We start from the raw sequence: 24,353 nt of genomic DNA on the forward strand, positions 1-24,353 counted from the left end.
ATCGATAGGTTTCCGCTGCGATTGCACTCAAGTAAGGAAGGCCACATGCGTGACCATCAGACAATCTTCGCAACGGCTCTTCCAAAGGGAATCCCTCAAGACACAAACACCACGCGGATGCCGGCCTTGAGGCCCTGTACATTTCTGATGCCAATTGCGAGCACGGTAATAATCGTGCCGAGCCCTCGCGGGCAGTACCATGTGCCTCGAAACCACAGAGTGGTTCAAGGTCAGAGGTGTAAAGTCTGAAGATTACTCCGAATTTCTCATCTGCAAGGAATGAAACAACTGCTCGACTGTTGGGAAACAGGAGCAAGTGGTTGCGTGTAGCAGAGAACGCAGCGGATGGGGAGCGGCGCGTAGAAGAGGAAGAGGAAGAAACCAGCTGGTACTTTTTGTGTTGATGAAAACTAATCCAAGACTCACAATTATTCTGCCGCGTCTCACCGCCTTGAGCCGCGTTGACACGTGACTGCGGCAGCTCATGGTTGGACGTTTGGTTGTTTGCTATGCTGGATCATGCCAAAAGACGTATTATGTTCATATAATGAAATAGGCTGAGTTTGCCTACAAGCTATCTGGAATCCCTCAAGATCGATTTTTGCAAGCGCCTCCAATTGCAACCAACGTAAGCAGATGCATCCGGTTGTGTCAACTTGCACACTTGGTCCACCCCGATCCAATCAACGGGTCAGTGCGCAGAGCACGAGCAGATCCAGTGACGTGATCAGTCATTTTCAGCAAATTCCTATCATTTCCAACCAGACAACTCTCCGCCAATCCAGAAGTCATGTCGGGATTGTACTCGCGTGGATGATAAACAGGAGTGCTTGGGTGTTTGGACCGCGGGCTACTTCCAGTGCCGAGGATAGGCCGTAGGTAGCAATGCTGTAGATATGATCCATCCTCAAGATTCGCTTCGCAGTACCGAGAGGGATGCGAGCAGTAGACTACGATTCTGCCTGGGCCTGCAGTCCGCACCCTCAACACGACGCATGTCTTGTAGTTCGGAGGAGGGACCACTGGCAAAAAGCTGAAAACATATCGTACCAGGAACTTCCAAGGTGTGCATCCGACAAAGATAATGCGCAATGCCTCAGACTCGGTGTGACTCGATGGCCTCTGCCTCGTTTGTTGGCGCGCGACCGTCACGACGCCCTGGCTCTTCGATCCCAGCAACCCTAACTGCGCCGTAGGGAAGATGACGTTGCGAAAGGTTCAAGTAGTGATAAACGTAGGTGGTTTTCGGGTATCATGCGTATCGACTCCACAACTCAGCCTGTGTTTTTCTCTGCTTCGATGTACCATGTTGTCTCACTTATAATTCGATCCTTGTCCTGGCGGAGGGCCACCCCATCCCTGCGGAGGTCCCTGTGGAGGCGCTATAGGTCCCTGACCTTGCATCGAGCCAACGTCGGGTCGATTTCTGGATCGCAAGTTAGATTTCTGCGCTGGTTCGATATAGCATCTTCATTATGGTGATCGTACCTCATATCCTGTCGAAATCTGCAGATAGAGCAGGCTAACTAGAGGCACAGTTAGTAGGTGGTGCTGCAACAAGGTCGCATGAAGTCATTGAACGAACATCTTTATGCTTCCCGCCCAGTGGGATGATAGGAACAAAGCAAAAGGTGAACCAGTCCCACGATTGAATGGGGTGCGCAGACCAGTTCCCGCAATTGTGACACTGGGCAGTCACTCCTTCATAACCTTTCAAGGAGCTGGTGAAGTCTAGATTGGGCAAGACAGTTAGCAAGCGCAGTTCGCCAGCCAGGGTCAGGTCCGCAGCATAGAGCGAGCTCACCTTTGGTGCCAACGACGAAGAAAAATGCCATGATTGGTGATTGGTATTTGGAAAATCTGGGATGGAGTAATGTTCAGCGATAGATATACTTGTAGGGTAGGATGGAGAATAAAGCTTGTGGATGAGAGTAGAGGGAAAGGATGTTCTGATGCTCTGGTGATTGATGAGGCGATGCAGGGCGCATGACGAGAAGACGCGCAAGTCAACGGAGCTTTCGCGACTTGGCTTTTGCCTCGGCCAGGGCACTAGATGTCACGATCCTTTTTGTACAAGTATAATTTCTTGGAATCTGTGGAGCTGGTTAGGACAGCGAGCATAGGTCATTGGTATCCAAGTGTTGGATGTACGCAGTTTTCTGTGGCTGTAACCCCCACCTCTGTCGAGAGACGGTGAGATCAAATACCGTCAACGTACCCAACAACCACTCACTTCCACCGCCCTCGTCTCTTCTCTTCACTTCTTGCTTGATTTTGTCCACCACAGACTTGGGTCAAGTCCATTAGAGCCACAATGGGGTCAAGACCACAGCACTTCATGGAGCTCACCCAAAATCCTCATCACCGTACACTCGCTCACGAACTCTACCAACCAATGCCTAACCCTCACCTTTTACACGGCGAGGCTAAGAGCTCCGCGGCTTCCGCTACCGTAGAGAACAGCGAAGCTATGATCTCCCGCCATCGGACGGCCTCAACATTTGACACCGAGAGCCAATCTCCCACGCATGCCTCCGCATCCGATCCTCTAGACCTCGGTCGCCGTCTCAAATCCCGGTCGGAGCTCGACAGTATCACAGCCAACACTGCTCGAAAACGGAATGCCTGCAATCCACTGCATCTGGCGGGACATACCCAAGAGTCCAAGATCACAAACTTTTACGAGTCGCAGAATGAACAGATCGAGCGGCTACTGAAGCCAGTAGATGAGCATGTCAGGGAGGCAAGAGACACTCAAACGTCCAACCAGCTGCGGTACCAAATAGCGGTATATGGCTCGTTCGTGGCAAACATCATTCTTGCGGTGCTACAAGTCTATGGCGCTGTAGCCTCAGGGTCACTGTCGCTATTCACAACCATGGCGGATGCCATCTTCGACCCCTTGTCCAACATTACACTCATATTATCTAATAAAGCCGTCAACAAAGTCGATGCGCGCAAATTTCCCGCTGGCAGAGCACGGATAGAAACCGCTGGAAACATTGTGTTCTGTTTCCTCATGACAGCTGTCTCTTTCATCCTCATTGCCTTCTCTGTACGGGAACTGGTGGAAGGCTCAAGCGAAGATACCAAAAAGTTCCATCTCCCGTCAGTTGTGGCTGTGACCGTGGCATTTTGCACAAAGCTAGGGCTTTTTCTCTACTGCTGGGCACTCAGAAATCAATACTCCCAAGTCCGCATTCTCTGGGAAGATCACCGCAACGACTTGTTCATCAACGGCTTTGGTGTGTTGACCTCTGTGGGTGGTAGCAAGTTGCGTTGGTGGATCGATCCTGCTGGTGCCATTGTTCTCTCTGTCTTGATTTCCATCCTGTGGCTACATACTGCGTACTCCGAGTTCCAGCTCCTGATCGGTATTTCCGCCGACACGGAAACGCAGCAGCTCATTACGTATGTCTCTATGACACATTCCGACCACATCAAGCATATCGACACTGTCAGAGCGTGGCACAGCGGTCCGAGACTGGTCGTGGAGGTGGATGTTGTCATGGACCCTGACGAGTCCTTGAGAGTGAGCCACGACATCGCAGAGGATCTGCAGATGAAGCTGGAGAGTCTCCCCAACGTGGAGAGAGCCTATGTGCACGTTGACTACGAATTCGAGCATCGACCAGAGCATTTCTTGAAAAAAGAGCTGTAGATGGGCGAGAACCCCGGACCAGATGCGGGCCCCATTGTGCGTATGTGCTGCGCGCACTCTTTGGATACATTTTTCAGGTATAATTGGGACGGTTTCGACATGGATCGCGGGTTAGGAACCCAGGAAGGACTACAAGCGTAGACACGACTAAATGATATTGCTGCACCCGGATCATTCATTGACCGGGGCAAAGGTTTTCGAACCCATGATACCTGAAAGTGTGGTGGTTGACGAGTACCACCCACTGAATCCTCCCGTCTGTTCCATTCCCAGGCATCAGCTCTCCCTCGTCCGGACAGTATGCGCATGCTACCCGCCCGCCCATTCTTCCGAGCTCGGCGCTTCCATCCATCAATCTGAGGGGGTTTGGGGGTTGTTGCGGTCTGTACTTGTACTTCTCGTACTTGTCCTCGTCCGCGTCCTCGCAGAACCGCCTCGAGCCGTCATGATGCTGGTCACAGCCTCAGCCACAGCCACAAGCGGGGGAGTGGACTGGTTCTATTCTCTGGCATTCTCTGCAAAAGATATGGCGAGAGCGAGAGCGAGAGGAAAAGCGACTGAGTTGATGATGAGTTGAAATCCTTCATCCCTTCTCTCCGCATGGATGATCCACGGCTCTCTGCCCTTCTCCTTCTCTTCCCCTTCCTCTTCCTCTCTCTTCCTCTTTACCAGCCAGTTCAGGCTCTTTATCGATATATGTGACCTCGGATCAAAGACCAACACTCCGTCTCGCGTCCTTGTAAGTAATGCGATTGACGAGGGCGGTCATGGGATCTCGTGGAGCTCGCCGCAGCCGATGGTCTGCTGTCTGGCTACATGTCTGTGCCTCGTGTGCGGTTCTGGTACGTTTGATACGCGCGGAAAGAGACGAGGGAGAGAAATGCACCAGTAGACTGAAATAGATACATACCTCCACAGCGAAGTGTCGTTTGGTGGGTACCTCTTATATCTCTGTCGTGTATCACCCTGCAGCGAATCGCATTTGGTGTGATATGTCACTGATCGAGCTACCTGTGAGCAACGCCACAAGGTGCAGCGCGGGTGGTAGAGAGTATGCGTGATAGAGAAATATATTGAGAACGGCGCCACCTTCTCTGCCACAAACTGCAACCACAGAACTCAAGGCCTCGAGGATTCCATCTCTTCCCACAACTTAAGGCCGTCGCCGTCATTGGTGGCGGGTAGCCACAGGAACTCGAGCAAGACGACTTCCTTGAGGGCGGTCCAGGAATCGATCTTCAGCTTTCGCCGGTAGCGATCGATCATACCCACGAACCAGGCCCGGGTATCGCCGCCTGAGCCTGTGGCAGAGACGCCCGCGACAACCGTTATCCATAGCATGAGATGCGGGGCGTCGGACCATGCCCTCGCGGAGGTGCAGCGTGACAGGCACAGCCTGATGTGTCTGGCTAGAAGGTCAAACGGGGCCGCGGGGAGTGGGAAGACACAGAGCATGGCATAGGTGAGAGCGGCGAGGTGGCATGCTTGGAGCACCTCCGCACCGGTGGCGCAGGGTTCATCCAGGTCGGGTGTCAGAGACAGGATCCCGTGCATCACGAAACATCTCAGCTCTTCCAGCACGGCTAGACTCGGTGCCTCGGGCCGATCTTTGAGATAGTCGTCAACCGCGAGAGTGTACTGACTTAAACCCTGCAGAGCGACCTGGAGGTCCAACGACTTCAGGGAGGAATCGAAATGGTCCAGTGTTGAAAACCCTTTGCCTAGTCTGTGGAGCGGGTGGTTGGCTCTCCAGGCACGTCTCAAGGAGGCCTCAAAGTCCAGGCCGACACAGGGACTAAAAGGAAGTCGGGGTCTCTGGACCACGCGGCTGGCAAAGATGAGTTCTGCACTATAATTCAAACACGCGTCAAACTTCCCTTCGTGCAATGTTCAGGCAGACGTCTCTTACTAGCAAAGAAGTCCCCCAAGTCCAGGTAATGTAAACTTTTCAATCCCACCACGAAGTTCAATCATCTTCAAGAGCCCCTCGCGATGGATCGCGACGGCTCCGAGTGGTCCGCCGTATAGGTTGAGTAGGCGCAGGGAGTTGAGAGGGCCCTGAGCCGGACTCCGCGGCGGATCTTGCGGAGTCTGGGAGTCGAGCGTCATGGAATGGTAGGCGAGAGTGAAGACAGCGAGTAGGGTGCGATCATTGCAAGCCGTCCCGTGGTTAGACAGGGCCGTATTGACGTAGGTGACAGTCTCGGAATAGGCGTGCAGGAGCTGGTGTTCGGCGACCCGGTCTAAATGGTGCTTGTGTTTATTCCTCATGAGCTGCGAAAACATATACGCATATAGAATGCCTGCGTCGGACATGATGGTGCGCACCCATATTGCGGCAAGCTCATTCTGCCCTGAGCTGTTCGCTGGTAGTGCCTGACTGAGGGTCTCGTAGAGTTGTTTGAGGAGAAATCTGACCTCGTGATCTGTGAATAGAGCCAGCCGGGGAAACGATACAGGCAGAGGAAGGGTCAGTGTTCGCAAGAGTGCGAAAGAAGATAAGTCGAGGGGCGTTCGATGGTGTCTCTGCTCGTGCGGTTGCTGTTCCTGTTCGTTCCCCGAGAGCCATGGGCAGGCCGACATCAATGCCGCCTCCTGGTGAACCAGCCTAGACTGAGACCCGTAGTGTCCTTCCTGATGTGGAATAACATCGTGGCCTGTGGTTGGCAGACTGGTTCGTGGTGTAGGGTGACCATCGCTTCGCACAGGATGAGTAACGATTGGGATGGTGCCTTTTCGCCAACGCAGCCTGGATGCATTAGCCCTCACTGCGCTCCGAGACTGTGCCTTTTCGCTTTTTGTCTTGGGATATCCAGTGATGAACACGGGTGAAGGTCCAGGCGATGCCCTGTTATGGAGTCTGGGGTCAGCCACCGAGAAAGATAATGGGTGCAGGCCAGATGGGTCCAGCTGCCGTGTACTAGGCAACGTCGAGAGCGTTTTTTTTGTTTACTCTATTTGCCAGATCAACACTTACATGACTGTCAAGCGGCAGTTGAGACTGGTCCTGGCCTTGGGACTGATTGGTCGAGTCAACTCATCAATGCCGCTTTCGTTTCACTGCCACATCAGTGTCCATGCGCGCCTGTTATCGACCTGCCTATTCGAATGCTAAATATTGGGGCATGGACATGACTACTTTTGACCAGAGATGTAGAACTGCCTCTGCAAAGAACAATATTACTTCCGGATGACGGAGATAAGAAGCAAAAACTTGTGTCTGACGGTGATACTTGCTATGGCAAAATACACATGGCCTGACGAGTCCCCACAGACTCAAAACTCGGCCTAATATCCTGTACAGTTAGACCATCTTCCAATCTAGGAATAGTCGCAGCCACCAATAATAATATAACAACGCCCGTTGGGGAATGTACCGAGTACTAGGTAGTCAGATGAAGAGACAAGCTGAGGCGACAAGGAGAGAAACACTCATGTAATAATAATAATAATAGATCTGAATACTGGTGCCAGTATGTCAAAAGACTAATTTAGCAATATACACAACCAGGCAAATACCATTGACCTGGAAGACTATCTTGATATCAGCATCGCCCCTGCAACCCAGCCACATCACATCACATCGCATTATGGAACCAAGACTCATCCGTGCGTAAATCGACCCTTCGTTCCTCACGCCGCCAGCCAGAATTGCAGTCATTCTTTTCATGGACATCATAGATCAACTCAAAGCCCAACCGGGGCAAGCAGCAAACGAAGCACCGTGCATCAAACTCCAGTTTTCGGTGAGCAATGGACTGCGAAACCCGGTCTCCCTCAACCTTTGTCAAACCGAAGTCGCCACATGGGTTAAAGAAATCCAAGAAGCAAGGATCGCCTGCTATGGTCCAAGACGCCGCCAGCCAGGTCGGTATAGATGCAGAACGTCCACCCAGTCGTAAAAACCCTGAACTTAATGCCGGTGAGTAAAGCAGAGTCCAATATAAAGAACATCGGAAGGAATAAGCATCCCGGCCTGTTCCTTCCAGCCCTAACCTCGGCCAAGGTGAGGACTCAATCATCTTTGCTGGAACTGCATGTTTTGTTGTTGTTGCTGCTGCTGCTGTTGCTGTGCCGCCATAATCTGCTGCGCCTGTTGCATCTGCATCTGCTGCATGTGCTGAGCCTGTTGCTGTTGCAGCACCGCCGCCATGTTCGGATTGACTCCTCCTTGCATGTTCTGCATGTTCTGCATGTTCATCATTCCATTTTGCATGCCGCCACCCTGTTGCGCCATCTGCTGCCGCACCTGAGCTTGCTGCATCTGTGCCATTTGATTCATTGCTGCCTGGCGCTTCTGGATGGCTGCATGTGCAAATCTCTGAGCTTGCACTTGGACGTGTTGCATTTCTTGCGGTTGAAGCATTTGCACGTTTCCGCCATATTTCTGGGCTGCTTGTTGCGCGAAGCGTTGTGTATAGCTCTGCAGTGTTTGCTGGAACAGCTGCTTCAATTGAGGATCCACTTGGGGTCGTTGTTGGGGGTGGGGAACGCCTGTTCCCATCATCTGTCCCTGCGCTTGCGCTTGAGCTGCTTGCATCATTCGTTGCTGCTGTTGAGCATGGGCAAGTTGGGCTGCTTGCTGTTGAGGCGTCATATGATTTGGAGCTGGAGATCCGTGAGTTTGCGCTTGCTGTAGGCTCTGCATTTGAGCCTTGACATGCTCGGCGACGGATTGATTGTAGGCCTTCTGACTTTGAGCAGGGTTGGGGGACATGTGTGCGCTCTGGGGTGTCCCTTGCTGCTGCTGCTGCTGCATGGCTTGCTGCTGTTGTTGCTGCTGTTGAGCGGCTTGGCGAGCCAGTGCAGCTTGCCGATCTGCCTGCGCATGATGTTGTGCCTGCATGTGCGCCACCTGAGCAGGAGACATTTGCGGTGTTCCATTGACCATTTGCTGCATCGCTGCTTGCTGGGCTTGTGCCGCAGCCTGTTGCTGCATGTTATGTCGTCGTTGCATCTCGGCCAACTGTTGAGGATTCATTTGCCTGGGTACGCCATTTGGCATCTGCCCTTGCATTCCTGGCATCATTCCCGCAGCTACCATCTGTGGGGTAGCTCCGTGAGGGCTACCGTGGGGAACTGGCTGTGCTGGAGTATTCTGTCGCATTATTGGGGTAGCGTTCCTTTGCGCAGGGGTACCGTGAGGGATCTGTGGAGTGCCATTACGGCTTGGCCCTTGGGTACTGGGGGCCCGGGTCATAGGGGCGCTGGGGTGGCCATGCTGTACGGCGGAGCCGGGTCTTGGCGGAGATCCGTGCCCTTGTTGGGAACTAGATATCGCCATGGGTACGCCGCCTTGAGCAGCACTTGTGACAATTGGCGAGGAGGCTGCATGTGGCGTTCCCTGCCGAATGATGGGTGATCCCCGCTGCTGACCGCTCATCATTTGGTTCTGCATGTTCGGAGGTATGCCATTAACTTGTTGGGAGGAGGGTCTCTGGGCAACTTGAGGCTGCGATTGCTGTTGCTGGAGTTGCTGCTGAAGTTGTTGTTGCTGCTGCTGGGCCTGCTGTGCTGCCATTGCAGCCGCCATCTCTTGCTGACGAGCCCGCAGCATTCGGGCTTCCTGAGCACGTTGCATCATGATGCGCTTTTTCTCCTCTTCCTGCATCCGTTCTTGCTGGCCTCTTCGATTTTCATCTTCTTGTAGCTGTCGGTCTTTCTCGCGCTGCTTCCGCTCCGCGATTTCACGCTTAATACTATCGAGAGCATTGAACTTCTCGAAGCGAGGCTGGAAGAGAGCCGCTGCTGCTTGGCCATCCACGCCAGCTGCATTTGCAGCGCCGTTGGTGCCTGCAGTTCGCTCATCCATGATGAGCATGAACCGCTCTTGTTCCTTGGCATGCGCGTCATCTGCTGCAAGTTCAGCGACTGTCCGTTTCCGACTCTTTGGTGATGGCGGTCGTTGGTCATGAAGAGGATCCTTCAGCAGGGTCATCAGGCTTTCTGCTTCCTCCAGGCTCTCCACAGGTTCGAGATATAGAGGAGGGGCCGTCGCATTTACCACCCTGCCTTCGTATTCCAGCATATCCTTGGGATCAATCTTCAGCTTTATCTTCTTGAAGGGCGGCCCTTTTTCACTTGAAGGAGTCGGCGGAATGGCTGATATCGGGGTCTGTGGGACGCCACCACCGGGTGCTCGGCTATTCACGTTTGCTTGTGATTGTTTCCGATTCAGCGACTTTGGATCTGGCGTCATGGCATCAATCACGAGATCCATATGTCGCGACAGAATCGTGGGGCGCAGGGCAACGTGATAGACTCTCGGCTGCGGTTTTGATGATTTTGGTGCGACATCGATTGTATCGTCGGAGCCGGGATGTGCGCGACCATCGCTCGAGGCTTGTTCTTGTTTAAGGGAAGGGGACTTTGTAACCGATTGTTCCTTGGAAGGATATGGTGCGTAGGGTGAGGGTGTAATGTACTGATTATAGTTGTGGATGGAGAACGGCTTTTCGTCGTCTGCAGCGGCCCCGGAAGCCGCAGCGTCCTTTGCGGCTGACTTGTGGTCGACCACCCGGACAATGAGCCATCCGTCGTAGTATTTTACCTCGGACTTCCGAAACTCTTCTACCATGTCATGTGGGATCGTGCCTCTAGCCAAATGCTCAATGAAGACACGCATCTCGGAGTGGTAACTGAAACTACCATCCTGCTGGTCGAATCGGAAATGCGTAGGATGAAGGTGCACGATGAGGGAGGGCGCGCAACCTTTGAATTTGCGGAGAATATGGGATTCTTTGGGGACTGGAAGCGCAATTGTCAGTGTCGCCTGCTCGCTGGCCTAAAATGATAGGAGCATACCATAAGGCTCTGGATATTTCTTAGCAGCACGCTTGTCCTGAGATCCTCCATCAGCCGTGTTATTTCTCGTCGTTAGGCGCTGCACTCGTCGATTGGATCGGGGAGCGCCATTTGTAATTGTGCCGTTGCTGACAGCGGACGTTGGAGTCGTGCTCTGTCCAGGAAGCGTCTTTCGCGCACTGGAAGGCGAGGAAGACGGCGCTGTGGGCTTGACACCGTTCAAATTTGTTTGGACGATAGGCGCAGGAGGTTTTTTCATCTTAGTTGCCGTCCCCGCGGGCTTCGCCATGACCGCAGCCATGATGGCGCTCCACCGGACGCGATCAAGGTTTCACGGTCTCCCATACACTGAGATCGTTACTCCAAAGGAGTCGAAAGCTCATCAAAAGCTCCTCGGCCGTGATGCGACGCAGTTTGGCAAACGCGCATCATGAGGGGCAGAGGTCGGTCGGTGATTACTTCGGAGGGGTTCCGGAGGTATAGTGACTGGATCTCTGAGATTGGAGGGCTCGAGGGATCACAGAGGTCAAGGGAATAGAGTATAAAGGATCAAAATAGATGGAATCGTGGGCATGGGGGTTGTTGGTGATACCCGTTGCCATCATCGTCGAGGTCGCATTAAGGTCAGGACGCACTTCTCTTGGCGTTCACCTGCTCACGTGCCTCCCTCCCTTAATGATGCTGCTTTAGAGCCCTCTATCCCCTGGCCGAAGTCAACACCTTTCACGTTACTCGCTATTCTTTAGGATGGGCTGACTTCTACGACTTCGAAACTCGGGCACCTTTCTTGAATAGATGCTCTGGTTCTCTTCTACGTACACTCTTGTCTATGCTATGGAAACGCCAAATCTTGGTGTTTGATCATGCGGGCGTAGTGTGCCGCTCCTGGAAGACCAAAGTTTATGACCATTTCTCCTCTTCCCCCCCTCCAAGTCAGACTTTTTTTCCATATCAAAGATGCCTGGAAGATCGAGTTTACTGTGCAGGTGTACCCGCAGTTAACTTTGTTGTATTCGGGGACGAGGCAGCTAAATCTATCCAGTAAGCAACCCAAACAGCAGATCGCTCGAACATCCTCTCGCCTTCGGTCTTGACCACGGGACGCCGCAGAAGGTGTATTGATTCAGAAACAAGAAAGCATCTCAACCCTTGGACATGTTTGATCCCTTCACCTCATTGTTACTGATACACGGGTCAGCGAATGCTCGGAAGAAACTTCGTTCTCAAGTGTCCTCTTGAAGTCATCTGAATACCTAACCCACTAGAATGCTCTCCCCAGGTCCCAGGGCTATACCATCTCCCTCATGAGCGGGTTCATCTTAACAAAGGTGGAGATATCGACAGATAATGTGGTTGAGCAGGTGGCCATGTCTGGGAGACGGCTCCTTCTGCCACAACTATGCAAACCCTTTGGCGAAACAATAGCTTGAGACACTCTATATATACGTGATTCGAGTATTTTACTTGAAGATCACGCTGGTGACTGTGGTGTTATTGGTACCAGCCGCAAATCTTGCAGTCGGGATTTGATGCTGCTGAAACTTGCCCTGGACGATGCCTGAAAAATTGAAGGAGGCTACCTGCACATTTCTCGTTCTCCAATTGATCTTTGTCAATGTTGCCGCTTATAGTGGCCGTTGAGTCGTAGACTGAGCTGCAGCGAACGACATTGCGGCAGAACACTCGATCACGACCTGGTCGCTCTGAACGCTTCAGAAAGTTGCAAAATTTACGTGCCGAGCGCTATCAGCTGTGGTCTGACCAGTGTGAGGAACAAGTCTGTCGTTGTGCTTCTGCAGGGCTCGCGACAGAAACTCTACGCAGCTCCTGGCAGTAGGGAATGTATCGACCACAATCACAATCTCAAAAGATCCATCGATGAATACAACACCATGTGTTCTGCATTGTGCGACACCGGACCTCTCCACTTGCAACGCATCAATTTGACAGGCGAATTGGTATCTCAGGCAGCGCGAAGGGTCTGTCCAGGTGAAAAACACCCTCTTTGCCCTCTAGACGTAGCCCTCCACAGCCCCTGTAGTAGCGGATCGCAACGGAGGTAGGCTCACAAAGCACTTTAGGACATTGGAACTTCATCCACTTTGAAATGAGCCTCTCGAACATTCCCACCAAGACTGGGTTTCAGACAAAGTGGTAACGACTGTGCGCTAGTCTGCTTGATGTTTCGCTCTGGAGCCAAACTGTGCAACAATAACTGGAGTCTTTGGCTTGAGAGTATTTCCACTCATGATCCAATTGCAACTGGGGCTACATTACATTCGAGCGGTATGCACGCAGGTCAGGAGCAAATGCGCCGAGAAGACCTATAAACTCTGAAAGGAATTGAAAAGTCGCGGTTACCGAGTGACAGAACGAGTTAGGCACCCAAGAGATGGCCTAACGATCCCCCCCAGCACGACTGCGGGCTTCACCTCGGCCAGCCCAGGTTGATGTCGGCAGTTCAAAGCTGCCATCCAGAGCGGACTTCTCCCGCCTTGGGTTGAATGCGTCGAGGCTCTGGCTTTAAGAAGATTAGGGACAATCATTTCCCCGATTGCTGTCAATGTCAGTAATTTTGATGAGATACATGTATCCATACACCTCATTTATATGGTTGAACATTTTACATACTTCTTGGGCTTGTTACCGTTAATCTCCGAGAGTTGCGACGATGGATGACAGTCACCTGCCCAACATTCTCCTGCGGCAGGAAACAATCCTTCAGCATGACGAGCACGACAAAGTCCGTGTCCTTCGAGATACCGATCTCTTGATTCAAGGGGAGAAAATCGCCCAGATCGGTAGAGATTTGGTGGTTGGACCAGATACCAAAATCATAGATTGCAAAGGCAAGGTGGTCTCGCCTGGTTTTGTCGATACCCATCATCACGTCTGGCAGACCCAACTGAAAGGAAGGCACAGTGACGACAGTCTTCTCGACTATACTGCAAAAGGGAACTGGCAACCGTTCAATTATACTGCGTGCGACGTCTTTTGGGGTGAACTGGGCGGGTTAATGGAGGCCATTGACGGAGGTACGACATGTGTTGTCGACCATGCTCACATGGCGTACTCGCCGAGTCACGGCTTTGCTGCTCTTGCTGCCACTCTCAGTTCTCAGATAAGATCGGTTCTATGCCTCAGTGTGACGCCTCGGCTGAAAAGATGGGATACTGAAGTTGTTCCGGATAGTCAGATCCTACCTGATTGGTTTTTCCCTTTGCTGCGAGAGCTTCAGCAGAAAATTCAACGGCAAGATGGAAGAGTGGATATGGGATTGGGGTTTGACTCTTACAATCTGCCCCGCGAGGACGTGGTACGCATATTCGAAACCGCCCGGGATATTGGGGTCAAGGTCATCACCTCCCATTGGCGAAGAAATAATATTGCCGGTAGGCCCAGACGTTCCGACCGGCACACATCTTGTTCGATCTCATTGACTTCGGCACAGGCATGGGTCTCTCCGTGCCCAAAGCGTTAGAACAATGCGGACTTCTCAAATCCGACATTATATTGTCCCATGCCACGGGATCAACTGAGGAGGAGCTCGAAATTTTGAAACGTTCGGGAGCATTCATTTCCGCAACACCTGGGACAGAGTCCCAGATGGCTCATGGCGAGATAATCGGATTTAGGAATGATGTGCGAGGCTCTATAGGAGCCGACTGTGGGTTCAGAGACGGTTGTCTTGTCTTTGGCTTCGACACTAATGAGACTCGTGATAGGTCACTCGAACAATCCTTCATCCTTGCTCCATGCGATGCAGGTCGGTCTCGCTGTATCACGTTCCCATCGCAACTCTCGAATATTGGCGGATGGAAAATTCCCCCGAAAGATCGAGCCTACGACAGAACACGCCTTCAATCTGGCAACCATCCGGGGTGCCCGCGCCGCAGGTGTAGCAGATAAAGCCGGCAGCCTGAGAGAAGGTAAGGCAGCAGATATCATTGTGATCGACGGTAGCACGCCAGCCATGTGTTGTGCCTTTGAGCATGATCCATTAGTCGCGGTCGTCAGACACGCTGGGGTGCAAGAAATAGAAACTGTTATCGTGGGGGGAAAGATCCTCAAAGAACAAGGTCGACTGGTCAAGGTCCGCTTCAATGGGCCGGAGGTCTGGGATCGCAGCGACGAAGTCCTCTCGGTATTCGAACATGAAAGCATCCCTTGGTCCACGGTAGCAGAGCAGCTGCGGAGCACGAGACGCGATATTCAGAAGAGGATTGATTCTTGCGATATGGATGTTGCAAAGGGCGAGATTCTCAAGCTTTGGGGTTCAAAGACTGGCGAGGATATACTTGTGTAGGTCCAGAAGTCACTATACGACTTCTAGATATAGAATGTAAGCGGTGAAACTAGCATTCTGCAGTGGTAACTATCCTGCAGGCAATCATGGCATAATCACTGAGTTGTATTCCAGGATGGGAAGCTGAAGCCGAGACTCCGTTAAAGTTACGCTTATGCTGGTTAAGCATCGCCTCTAGGGCCATTAATTACTACAACTTTACTCCACAAATCGCCTGCCACCATAATTCCCGCACTATCGACTTGGTTTTCTCCGTCATGTATGGAGTACTCGCTGAGGAAGGGCATCACAGATCCTGTACCGAGTGGTCTACGTTGCTACTGTCCTCTTGTGCCCAATTACGTACTTATACTCAAGCTATCTACACAAAATACCCGCACACTTCCCCAGCGGAAAGCTAAGGCCTATCCTCGTGGGGTAGGATTTCGCCAGCATCTCGTGCTTACCCAGTCTAATCGAGCACGCCATCTAGCGGCGAAATTCTGTTGTCGCATTGCGATTTTTGCGACTTCAATCCTTTCATCCAGTTGATCATCTCATGCTCACTGTATCCCATTTCCAGGCGGTCTGCCAACTATCACATCCTCTTTACCAGATGACATGGCCGAAACAACACAGGATGTTGGCAAGCAGGTCGGGAGCAGTATAGAGCCAGCGGTTCGCTCTCCACCCTACATCACAGGAGGTCCTTCGTCCCTTGATGAGAGTGACTTTGTGACGGTCACAGAGGATCGCGAGCTCAGGCGAGGTCTTCATCAGCGCCATGTGTCTCTCATCGCCATCGCTGGAGCCATTGTAGGTTTCACCGCTTCTCTCGCCTCATTTTCCATCACAAACTGACCCTTGGGTAAAGGGCACAGGTCTCTTTCTGGGACTCGGAGGATCTATTCAGACCGCTGGGCCCCTTGGAGCACTGTTGGGCTACACTACTATCGGTGTGGTTGTGTGCGCGGTGCAGTTTGCGCTGGGGGAGGTGACGGCTCTGTTACCTGTTACTGGCTCCTTTGTCCGACATGCAGAACTCCTCGTCGATCCTGCGTTTGGCTTCGCAATAGGGTTTGTCCTTCCGACGTGCTGAGCAGCATGCCATTCTGATACGTGTTGAATAGATACAACCTGGTGTACGGCAATTGTCTCTCCATCCCGGCGGAAATCACCGCAATCTGCGTTCTCTTCCAGTACTGGACCGACATCAACCCTTCACTTTGGATAGTGATCTTCATCGCCCTGACCGTCATCGTCGGGCTTTCTTTCATCGGCATCTATGGCGAGGTCGAGTTCTGGTTCGCGCTCCTCAAGATCCTGTTCATCGTCTTCCTGATTGTGCTCGGATTGGTCATCGACCTCGGTGGAGTTCCAGGCACGCCTCGTACCGGCTTCCGATACTGGAAAAATCCAGGCCCGTTCGTCGAGTTCATCGCCGCTGGCTCGTGGGGCAAGTTTCTCGGTTACTGGGCCGTCATGAGCAACGCCGTCTTCAGCTTCGCGGGCACGGAAAGCATTGCCATGGCCGCGGCCGAGACACGAAACCCGCGCGTGGCGATTCCAAAGGCCTGCAAGCGGGTTTTCATCCGTGTTTCGACCTTTTACGTCCTGGCTGTGCTCATTGTAGGCATGCTTGTGCGAAGCGACGACCCCAGACTTGATGATGAGTCGGGCACTGCCGCGCAGAGCCCATTCGTCATCGCCGCCAGCGCGGCAGGCCTCAACGGCGTTCCATCACTGGTGAACGCCATTGTCATCACTTCTGCATGGTCCAGCTCGAACCAAGCGTTGCTTTCCGGCACCCGTGTCCTGTATGGCCTGGCGCTCAAGAACCAGGCCCCCAAAGTCTTCCTGCGGACCACACCGTGGGGTGTCCCCTACGTTTGCGTGCTTTTCTTCGCCGCCTTCATGTTTCTGGCATTCATGAGCTTATCTGATGGCGCCCTCACCGTTTTCTGGTGGCTTGTGGATTTGACGGCCTGTGGTGTGCTGATCTCGTGGATCTCGGTGCTGTTGAACCATTGGCGACTGCTGCAGGCCTTTGATGCACAGGGACTGGAATTGAAGATGCTTCCATGGCATTCGAGATGGACCGGTACGTGGGCCACCCTAGCTCCTGTTCGCTCGAGACTATATGCTGATCTCCTTCCTTTCGCACAGAATTCTCAACCCCAGCAGCACTCTTCTTGTGCGTGGTGATCCTCCTCACAGCCGGCTTCCCCGTCTTCACCAAGGGGAATTGGTCGACCAGCGGCTTCATCTCATCATACCTGTGAGTTCATTCTCTCCTCTAGAAGAAATATCTTGTGTCGATCTATCAACCCGCTGACGTTGCTCTCAAAGGGACATCCCTCTCGTCATCACGGCATATGTCGCTTGGAAGTTATACAAGCGGACCAAGATTGTGAAGCTCTCGGAGATTCCTCTCGCAGAGGCCCTCGCGCGCGCGGCTGAGGATGTGGAGCCAGAGCCGAATATGCCCAAGTGGCGGCAGGTGGTGGGGTTTCTTTGGGACTAGTTACGTAGACCGTTGCCGTGGAGAAGGATATCCTCAAGAAAGATCGTATCGTCCATATTAATTACACGATCTATCACACAAAAATGGGACACGCATGACGATAATTCCGCTAGCTGAGGATGTTGTGACCTCAGAAAGATCAAGGGTCTGAGACGCATCCATTTTGCAGCTCAAAGGACAAGCCACCCACCAACTTCTGCAGATTCAAGGACGTGGTTTCCTATCCTCCTCCCCAGCTGCGCGGTCTCGGACCGGAACCACCGTTGCTGCTTGGGATCGACTCGCTCGATGCTCGCGGCGAGGGTCAATTGCCACACTACCAGAGCCGCGAGAGAGGGCTTCATGTCCTTGTCAGACTTTGCCGTCGCCAGAGTCTCCGCGTCTGAGGTTTGCGACACCTCGAGTCTGCCCAGCGCAAATGGGATGGTAAAAGCCAAGCGGTCTGCCATGGAGTTGAGAAGGATCGACGATTCGAGCCATTCGCTCTGTCCGTATTGAGAGCCAAGATATGAAGGTCGGCGAGCTATGTCAAGTAATTTGAGGCGTGTGCTGTTGATCAGCATTCTCGCGGCAAAGTATTGGCTCCAGACGCTGGCTTGGCCTACTGTCTGGAAGTTATAGGCTGTTGGAGAGTAGAAGTGTCGCTTGGGCCATGGACCGGGGTCTGTGAGAGTGTGTCTCTGATAGGACCATGTCGGAGGTAATGACTTGGCCCAGTCGCGTAGTGATTCGTCATACCCTCGCGCCTGACCGAGAAGTGCTAACACCGCGGACGGTGATAGTCCATCGTTCCGCTGCAGAAGAAGCCCGGTGTCATGATGCAGATTGACAGCACCGACTAAAACACGGTCAAACACCATCTCACGGTCCTGCTCGCCGAAACGCTCGCCCTCGAGTATCCAATTCGGTAAAGGGATTTTTCGAAGCAGAGAAGATCTGATCAGCCCTCGCCGGCCGAGTTTGACGATGGGTGTTACTCGGGGTTGATTGGGGCGCTGTACCCAGGCCTTCAACACAGCGAGAGCCCCTTCATGGTGGAAGTATCTCTGTAGCGACTCAGACACAGTAGAACTAGTCGGCGGCATCGCGGCCTCGTACCGGCCCATGAGGAACATAGTCAGCAAGCAGGCGTCGATCTCATTGGAATTATCCCAAGACGCAAGCTCCATATCCGTGATGCGCTCTTTCAACAATTGCAGAAGGACGGAATATTTGGCTGCTGCTTCAGCCCCAGCTTGTGGATGCTGTTTGACCCGCGAAAAGACAGCGAGTGAGGCGGCCGATAGAGCCAGGTCAACCATCGTAGACTCGACCCCAGAGCCTTTCCATACGCCGACGTACGTACAAAGGCTTTGGACGACGTCTGGGACATCATCTGAAACAAATACATGGTCTTGGAGATAGTACGCGACGGCACGTGCTTCGAGGTCGAAACGTGGGCGGAGCGAGGTCAGGCACGATCGCGGGCCCCTCGGTCGTTTGACCTTGCCGCTCGCGTAGGCATTCTCGAGGTTGAACACAAAGCCGGGCTGCTCGACCACACTGGCGAAGAGGCAGATTTTCCCGGACCCTGAGCACCGCAGACATGTCGGCTTGGTTTCGTCACACTGAATCTGTGTCAGCGGGTGGGATCGGTCGCCGTCAAAGGGGTGATGGCCGACCTTGACCCTTCGAATCTTACAAGTTTGACACGCCCTGCTTGAGAATGGCATTGGACATGGATCGGTCTGAAGAGATGGAGAGAGTTCTAGACGTAATTGCTGGCTTTTGACAAGGAGGAGCGATTCAGATGGAGGCTTTTGCCGTGCTCGAAAAGTTTCTCCCGGTTGGGCTTAGCTCAGAGTCGAGGTCCGGGGCCCACATTAAGGTATTTCCCAATCGGGATTAGTTTTGCTTTCCGACTCCCCTTGGTACACCATGATTCTCAATAGCATTTTGACATAGAAAGCTTCTAGGAAGTGATTCCTCGAAAAAGGAGAATCTTTGCGCTGCCTGAATTTTGTATTTCTCAGCTCTTACAAATATATGGAGAAGTCTGAGCCGAGTGACGGCTGTTCGCAGAGATGTTTGTCAAAATCATCAGGATGTACGAGAGTCATGTTGTCTATATATGTGCCTTGCTCCCTCGGGAAGGCATCTTACACAGATGAAATCTTTCAGAGTCTCAGCGACTAACACTGTACCTTTCCTCCATCTTTTGACAAGGTTTCCAGGATGTCTTCTCCACTGAAACCCATAAAGCTCTGGGGCGAACCTGCGACTGCAAATCCGGCAAAAGTCGCCATCATTTTAGAGGAACTGCAGATCCCATACGAAGTCGTCCCGGTCCCTTTATCCGATGTCAAGAAACCCGAATACGTCGCTATCAACCCCAACGGGCGTCTACCGTCTATCCACGACCCTAACACCGGCATCACGCTATGGGAGTCTGGTGCCATTGTCGAGTATCTCATCGAAATATACGACAAGGAGCGCCGACTGAGCTTTACCTCCGGAACAACCGAGTTCTGGCTCGCTAGGCAGTGGCTCTACTTCCAGGTTTCCGGACAGGGCCCGTATTACGGCCAGGCGGGTTGGTTCAAACTGTTCCATCCGGAAAGGCTACCCAGTGCTCTTGATCGCTACTTGAAAGAGATTGAGAGGGTGGTAGGGGTGTTGGAAGGGCATTTGGCTCGACAGAAGCAGGAGAGCGCTGGTGGCGATGGGCCGTGGCTTGTTGGCAATAAATTGTCTTATGCTGACATTGCCTTTGCTCCCTGGCAATACACGGTCGGCAAGGCCTTTACCAAGGACGAGTTCGACCAGAGCAAGTATCCGCTGGTGGACGAGTGGTTTCACAAGATCGCAGCTCGAGCTGCCGCTAGGAAAGTGTGGGACAAAGCTGAGAGTGCTGACTGAGGAGTGTCGGCTCTTGAGGGAGGAGAGATTGGAGTCTTTGCAGATATACGAGAAGGATACCATACTACCACCTGCTGCACTCAAAGAAGCTGCAACTTGACCTCCAGTATATTGAATGGCATTCGATGAGTGCTGCACCTCTTACACTTTTTGATCAACGAGTAAGTACCTGAAAGCGCACCTAGTAAGCCGTCGGCCAACGGCCGCCGCCCTCCCGACGGCCGAATAGACGACGGTGATAAGCGACATCTATAGCGCGCGTGTACGACTGACGCTGGAGATGTCCGACGAAACAATAGAAAGATCGGGCTGTTGTTCGCAGTGTATAGGACGAATAGATCTTCTCCGTTGACGTCGTTTCTTGGAGCGATATATGTGCATGGCCGAAACGAGCCAGAGTAGTTGTTGTATAAATCTCCGCGTCTTCAAGGATGGCGGCGGCGGCGGCGGCTGCGGTCGAGATTCTCAAATTTCCCACATCGTCACCAGCGGACACGACGCCTCTGGAGAGACTGAAAGAGGCTGGCTGTGACGCATCCCAGATCTTAGCTGTGGTTGGCAAGACCGAAGGTATGTATTGGCCCCTTCCCCCGTCGTTTCGTCTAGCACTCTCCGTCCCTGTCTTGAAGAGCCAGCCCTCCAACACGAAAAGGGAGGGAACAAGGGGATACAAGTTATCAGACAGAAAACGCTGGATGCTGACTAGCATCACTACTTTCTCTAAGGAAACGGCTGCGTCAATGACTTTTCCCGCACGCTCGCGTCTACCGTATGGGAATCACTGATCCCTCATGACGCCGTGACCATCTTTTCCGGCGGGACCGAGGGCGTGCTCAGCCCGCACGTCACGTTCTTCGTGCGCGCCCGCGATGGCCAGCGCACGGGCCTCGTCGCCTCGATCGGGCGCACGCGGGTTCTGGAGCCTTACGAGGTCGGGACGCCAGAACATGCCGTGCAGGTCGCGCAGACGGTGCGCGGGATGATGCACGCCGCATCCCTCGCGGCGGGGGACGTCCATCTCGTCCTCGTCAAGTGTCCGTTGTTGACGTCGGCGAAGATCGAAGCCGCTCGCGCTCAGGCCCGCGTACCCGTCACGACAGACACGTACGAGTCCATGGCCAGGTCGCGGTACGCGAGTGCCGTGGGGATCGCGTCCGCGCTGGACGAGTTGCCGGACGGTAGCCAGCTCGAAGACGTCCTGGCGTCACAAAACACCTGGAGCGCGAAGGCGAGCTGCAGCAGCGGCGCAGAGCTGGAGGATTGCCACGTCCTCGTCCTGGCGACGGATCCGGCTGCGGTGGGAGGAGGGCCGACTTACAACCTGCACGCTCTGTCGCGGTATATGGCAGACGCGATCGACGCGGCCGCCATTCTTGCCCTTCTCGAGACGGTAAAGAGGCACAACGGCACCGTCGTCCAGGTCTTTGCAAAGGCCGAGGCCGATCCAAGCGGCCACGTCCGCACGTGGCGCCATACCATGAACACGGACAGCGACATCCACAGCACCCGCCACGCCAGGGCAGCGGTCGGGGGCTTGATCGCCGGGCTGGTCTCTGATTGTCAGATCTACGTCAGCGGAGGGGCGGAAGGGCAAGGGCCAGCAGGCGGCGGGAGTCTGTGTATCGTATATAGAACTGAATAGAACTACTTCTTGTATCTTGTCTTGGACTAGGACTCATTCCTGCGTGGTGAGAGGCTCTTGCCTGGGAGGCCGTCTGTCTTGCCTTGCTTTACCTTGTCTGTCCCACCATCCTCGCTCCCAATCTGTCTGATTGTCCATTTCAAGTCCGTTGTAATCTCGCTCATTTGGGTTGATAACCAACAAGGACGAATCTCCTCGTATGTCGGTTTTCCTTCCTCTTCGTTTTCGTCTTCGTCTTCATCTCCATCTTCATCTTCGTGCCGCATTCACGTTGACGTTGACGTTCATCGGCCGTGTCAATCCGGCACTCCCATACATCTCCAGCTCTACCGTGACCCCCTCTCGCGAATTCTGACCATCAACGGATCCCTGATCCTGGCAAAGAAGAAACTTCTCGACACAGGGATTTCGGGCAATTTCTTGGCGGTGTTGGTGTCGGAGGTGATAAGCTCGACGTCAAAGTACAGCAGGAGTGTGCCGACGAGTTTGACCAGCTACAGCCCCATGGAAGAGTTGTGCGTTAGTTTGGTAAGTGCTAGGCAAGGCTGCGGAGGCAGGTGGTCGAATCTGGAAAATGGGGAAGGGAGTGGGAGAACTCACCTCCATCATGGCGACGTTCTTGCCGATACACTGCCTCGACCCGTGGCCAAAGGGCATCCAGTACCGCTGCATCTCTTCGGGAGTGATCCCGCCAGACCCGTGAACCCAGCGGTCGGGGTTGAACATGGCAGCATCGGGACCGAACGTCTCCTGGTTCAGATGGACCGGCAGGGCGGACATTCCGACGATTGTCTAACAATTTCCCTGAGCGACCAGGATCGCAAATACCATTTCCGAATATAAAGGGCTGTAACATACCTTGGCAGGGAAATACGTCCCGGCAACGACACGCCCTCCCTCTGGCACGTACCGCGGGAGGTTGATCGTCGCCGGGGGAGTCAGTCGCAGACTCTCCTTGATCACGGCTTGCAGGTACGGCAATTTGCCAAAGTCGGCATATGTCGGGGGTGTCTCGTCGGTTTTGTAGTCGCGTTCGGGAAACGCGGTTCGCAGCTCCTTGGTCAGGGCTTCATAGACGGCGGGATGGCCGAGAATGTGATAGAAGGTATAGCTCAGGGCTGACGATGTGGAGTCACTCCCCGCGACGCTGCGTCGACTGGGTTAGTAGGAGGTCGGATAAAGATAAAAACAGAAACGTACATGCTGGAGAAAGCTTCGGTCCGCAAATCAATCGAGTCGAGCATTTGACCGGTCACCGGATCCTTGGCCTCGATGAGTCTGCCGAGAAGATCTTTCCGGTCGCTGACTTTCTCCTGTCTCCGTTCGACGCGAGACCTCGTGAGCTACAGGGGATAGTTAGCCAGTTGCACACACTGCGGGGTTCTTGTTTGGCTGTTTGACCTCCTTCAACCTCTCACGACCCGCTTGCAGACTCTGCAGCCACGGAATGGGCAGCCAGGTCCATTTGGTATATGGAATCAGGGACGGCATCATTCCAATCGTCGACCCAAACTCCATCTGGTTGTTGATGAGACGGATATGTTCGTCCTCGACTCCTGTTTCGAGCATGCCGAATCCCTCGCTAAACGCCTACAATCGCCCAACAATCAGTCACACGTCTCTGGGACAGGCACAACCGGACGTCTGAGACATACCAACTCTCCGATCACATCGAAGGCGAAGAAGTGGCACCATTTCCCCAGGTTGACCTCAGCTCCAGACTTTGCAAACGCCGACATCTTGCTCATAAAGATCTGGAGACGCTCCTGGACAAACTTCTCCATGGACTGGAGTGCATTCATGCTGTACCCGTGCGACACGATGCGTTTGCGCTGGGCATGCAGATACGGGTCTCTTTGACCAAAAATGGTCGGTCGGAAGGCGGTAAACGCACTTTTCCCAATCCTTTAGCGTTGATAATCTGCATTGAGCATCCATATACTTACTCGTAGTATGTTGTCTGTCACGGTCAGATACTCGACATCGTTTCGGGCCAGCTGCTCACATACCTTCAAAAAGTCTCTGCCTTGGACGGTGTTGTATATCTCGCGAATCGCCGACTTGTCAGATATAATCACCTCGTTCGGCGCGATGCGGACGATGGGTCCGTATTGTTCGTGCAGGGCCAGAATTGTCTCGTGGAAATTGCCGTTGTTGAATGCCAGTAACTTCCAAAGCGGGCTGAGTGACGCCCAGAACGGTCCGTTGACCTTGGCCAAAGGCGACAGCCATCGCTGGTAGACGATGAATGCAAAGGTGCATACGACTACACCTGCCACAGGAATCACCCAAGAGAGGTGACGGACGAAATCAACGACTTGGGAAGCCACAGAGGCCGCTTGTCCATGCATTCTGAGGGTCTTTGGGTCCCGTGTACACTTTGTTATCGCTTGTTTTAGTGGTCTCCGATGCTTTTTAATATGCCGAGACATGTTGCAATGGGGGTGTCCTTCTCCTCTTCCATGGTGTCGGTTCCCAGCCGCGGCTCCCACGGCTCCATTCCGATCGGATACTTGCAGGTCCATGCAGCCTTGAAGAT

At 53.3% G+C, this 24,353-nt stretch overlaps 9 protein-coding genes across 9 annotated transcripts; 5 read left to right on the forward strand and 4 right to left on the reverse strand.

Moving 5' to 3' along the window:
- Positions 1–2,314: 2,314 nt before the first annotated feature.
- Positions 2,315–3,661, forward strand: AYO20_00836 (hypothetical protein; the record flags this gene model as incomplete). Its single annotated transcript, XM_022639144.1, has 1 exon — positions 2,315–3,661. One exon carries the CDS (start codon positions 2,315–2,317, stop codon positions 3,659–3,661), a length of 1,347 nt encoding a protein of 448 aa, XP_022504935.1.
- A 1,119-nt stretch (positions 3,662–4,780) lies between these two features.
- On the reverse strand, positions 4,781–6,244 carry AYO20_00837 (hypothetical protein; the record flags this gene model as incomplete). Its single annotated transcript, XM_022639145.1, has 2 exons — positions 4,781–5,510; positions 5,571–6,244. 2 exons carry the CDS (start codon positions 6,242–6,244, stop codon positions 4,781–4,783), a joined length of 1,404 nt encoding a protein of 467 aa, XP_022504936.1.
- Positions 6,245–7,679: 1,435 nt separating this feature from the next.
- On the reverse strand, positions 7,680–10,766 carry AYO20_00838 (hypothetical protein; the record flags this gene model as incomplete). The annotated part of the gene is made up of 2 exons (XM_022639146.1): positions 7,680–10,408; positions 10,466–10,766. 2 exons carry the CDS (start codon positions 10,764–10,766, stop codon positions 7,680–7,682), a joined length of 3,030 nt encoding a protein of 1,009 aa, XP_022504937.1.
- Positions 10,767–13,136: 2,370 nt separating this feature from the next.
- AYO20_00839 (hypothetical protein) lies at positions 13,137–14,771 on the forward strand (the record flags this gene model as incomplete). The annotated part of the gene is made up of 3 exons (XM_022639147.1): positions 13,137–13,857; positions 13,917–14,132; positions 14,191–14,771. The coding sequence occupies 3 exons, from the start codon at positions 13,137–13,139 to the stop codon at positions 14,769–14,771; spliced, it is 1,518 nt and encodes a 505-aa protein (XP_022504938.1).
- A 600-nt stretch (positions 14,772–15,371) lies between these two features.
- On the forward strand, positions 15,372–17,274 carry AYO20_00840 (hypothetical protein; the record flags this gene model as incomplete). The annotated part of the gene is made up of 5 exons (XM_022639148.1): positions 15,372–15,566; positions 15,625–15,827; positions 15,881–16,851; positions 16,917–17,028; positions 17,100–17,274. 5 exons carry the CDS (start codon positions 15,372–15,374, stop codon positions 17,272–17,274), a joined length of 1,656 nt encoding a protein of 551 aa, XP_022504939.1.
- A 170-nt stretch (positions 17,275–17,444) lies between these two features.
- AYO20_00841 (hypothetical protein) lies at positions 17,445–18,986 on the reverse strand (the record flags this gene model as incomplete). The annotated part of the gene is made up of 1 exon (XM_022639149.1): positions 17,445–18,986. The coding sequence occupies one exon, from the start codon at positions 18,984–18,986 to the stop codon at positions 17,445–17,447; it is 1,542 nt and encodes a 513-aa protein (XP_022504940.1).
- A 502-nt stretch (positions 18,987–19,488) lies between these two features.
- Positions 19,489–20,172, forward strand: AYO20_00842 (hypothetical protein; the record flags this gene model as incomplete). Its single annotated transcript, XM_022639150.1, has 1 exon — positions 19,489–20,172. One exon carries the CDS (start codon positions 19,489–19,491, stop codon positions 20,170–20,172), a length of 684 nt encoding a protein of 227 aa, XP_022504941.1.
- Positions 20,173–20,603: 431 nt separating this feature from the next.
- AYO20_00843 (hypothetical protein) lies at positions 20,604–21,814 on the forward strand (the record flags this gene model as incomplete). The annotated part of the gene is made up of 2 exons (XM_022639151.1): positions 20,604–20,742; positions 20,898–21,814. The coding sequence occupies 2 exons, from the start codon at positions 20,604–20,606 to the stop codon at positions 21,812–21,814; spliced, it is 1,056 nt and encodes a 351-aa protein (XP_022504942.1).
- Positions 21,815–22,140: 326 nt separating this feature from the next.
- AYO20_00844 (hypothetical protein) lies at positions 22,141–24,165 on the reverse strand (the record flags this gene model as incomplete). The annotated part of the gene is made up of 8 exons (XM_022639152.1): positions 22,141–22,308; positions 22,415–22,606; positions 22,673–22,961; positions 23,015–23,157; positions 23,216–23,404; positions 23,470–23,707; positions 23,761–23,774; positions 23,824–24,165. The coding sequence occupies 8 exons, from the start codon at positions 24,163–24,165 to the stop codon at positions 22,141–22,143; spliced, it is 1,575 nt and encodes a 524-aa protein (XP_022504943.1).
- Positions 24,166–24,353: the final 188 nt, after the last annotated feature.

The sequence above is a fragment of the Fonsecaea nubica genome, assembly GCF_001646965.1.
Source record: "Fonsecaea nubica strain CBS 269.64 chromosome Unknown Scaff3, whole genome shotgun sequence".
Taxonomy (NCBI): domain Eukaryota; kingdom Fungi; phylum Ascomycota; class Eurotiomycetes; order Chaetothyriales; family Herpotrichiellaceae; genus Fonsecaea; species Fonsecaea nubica.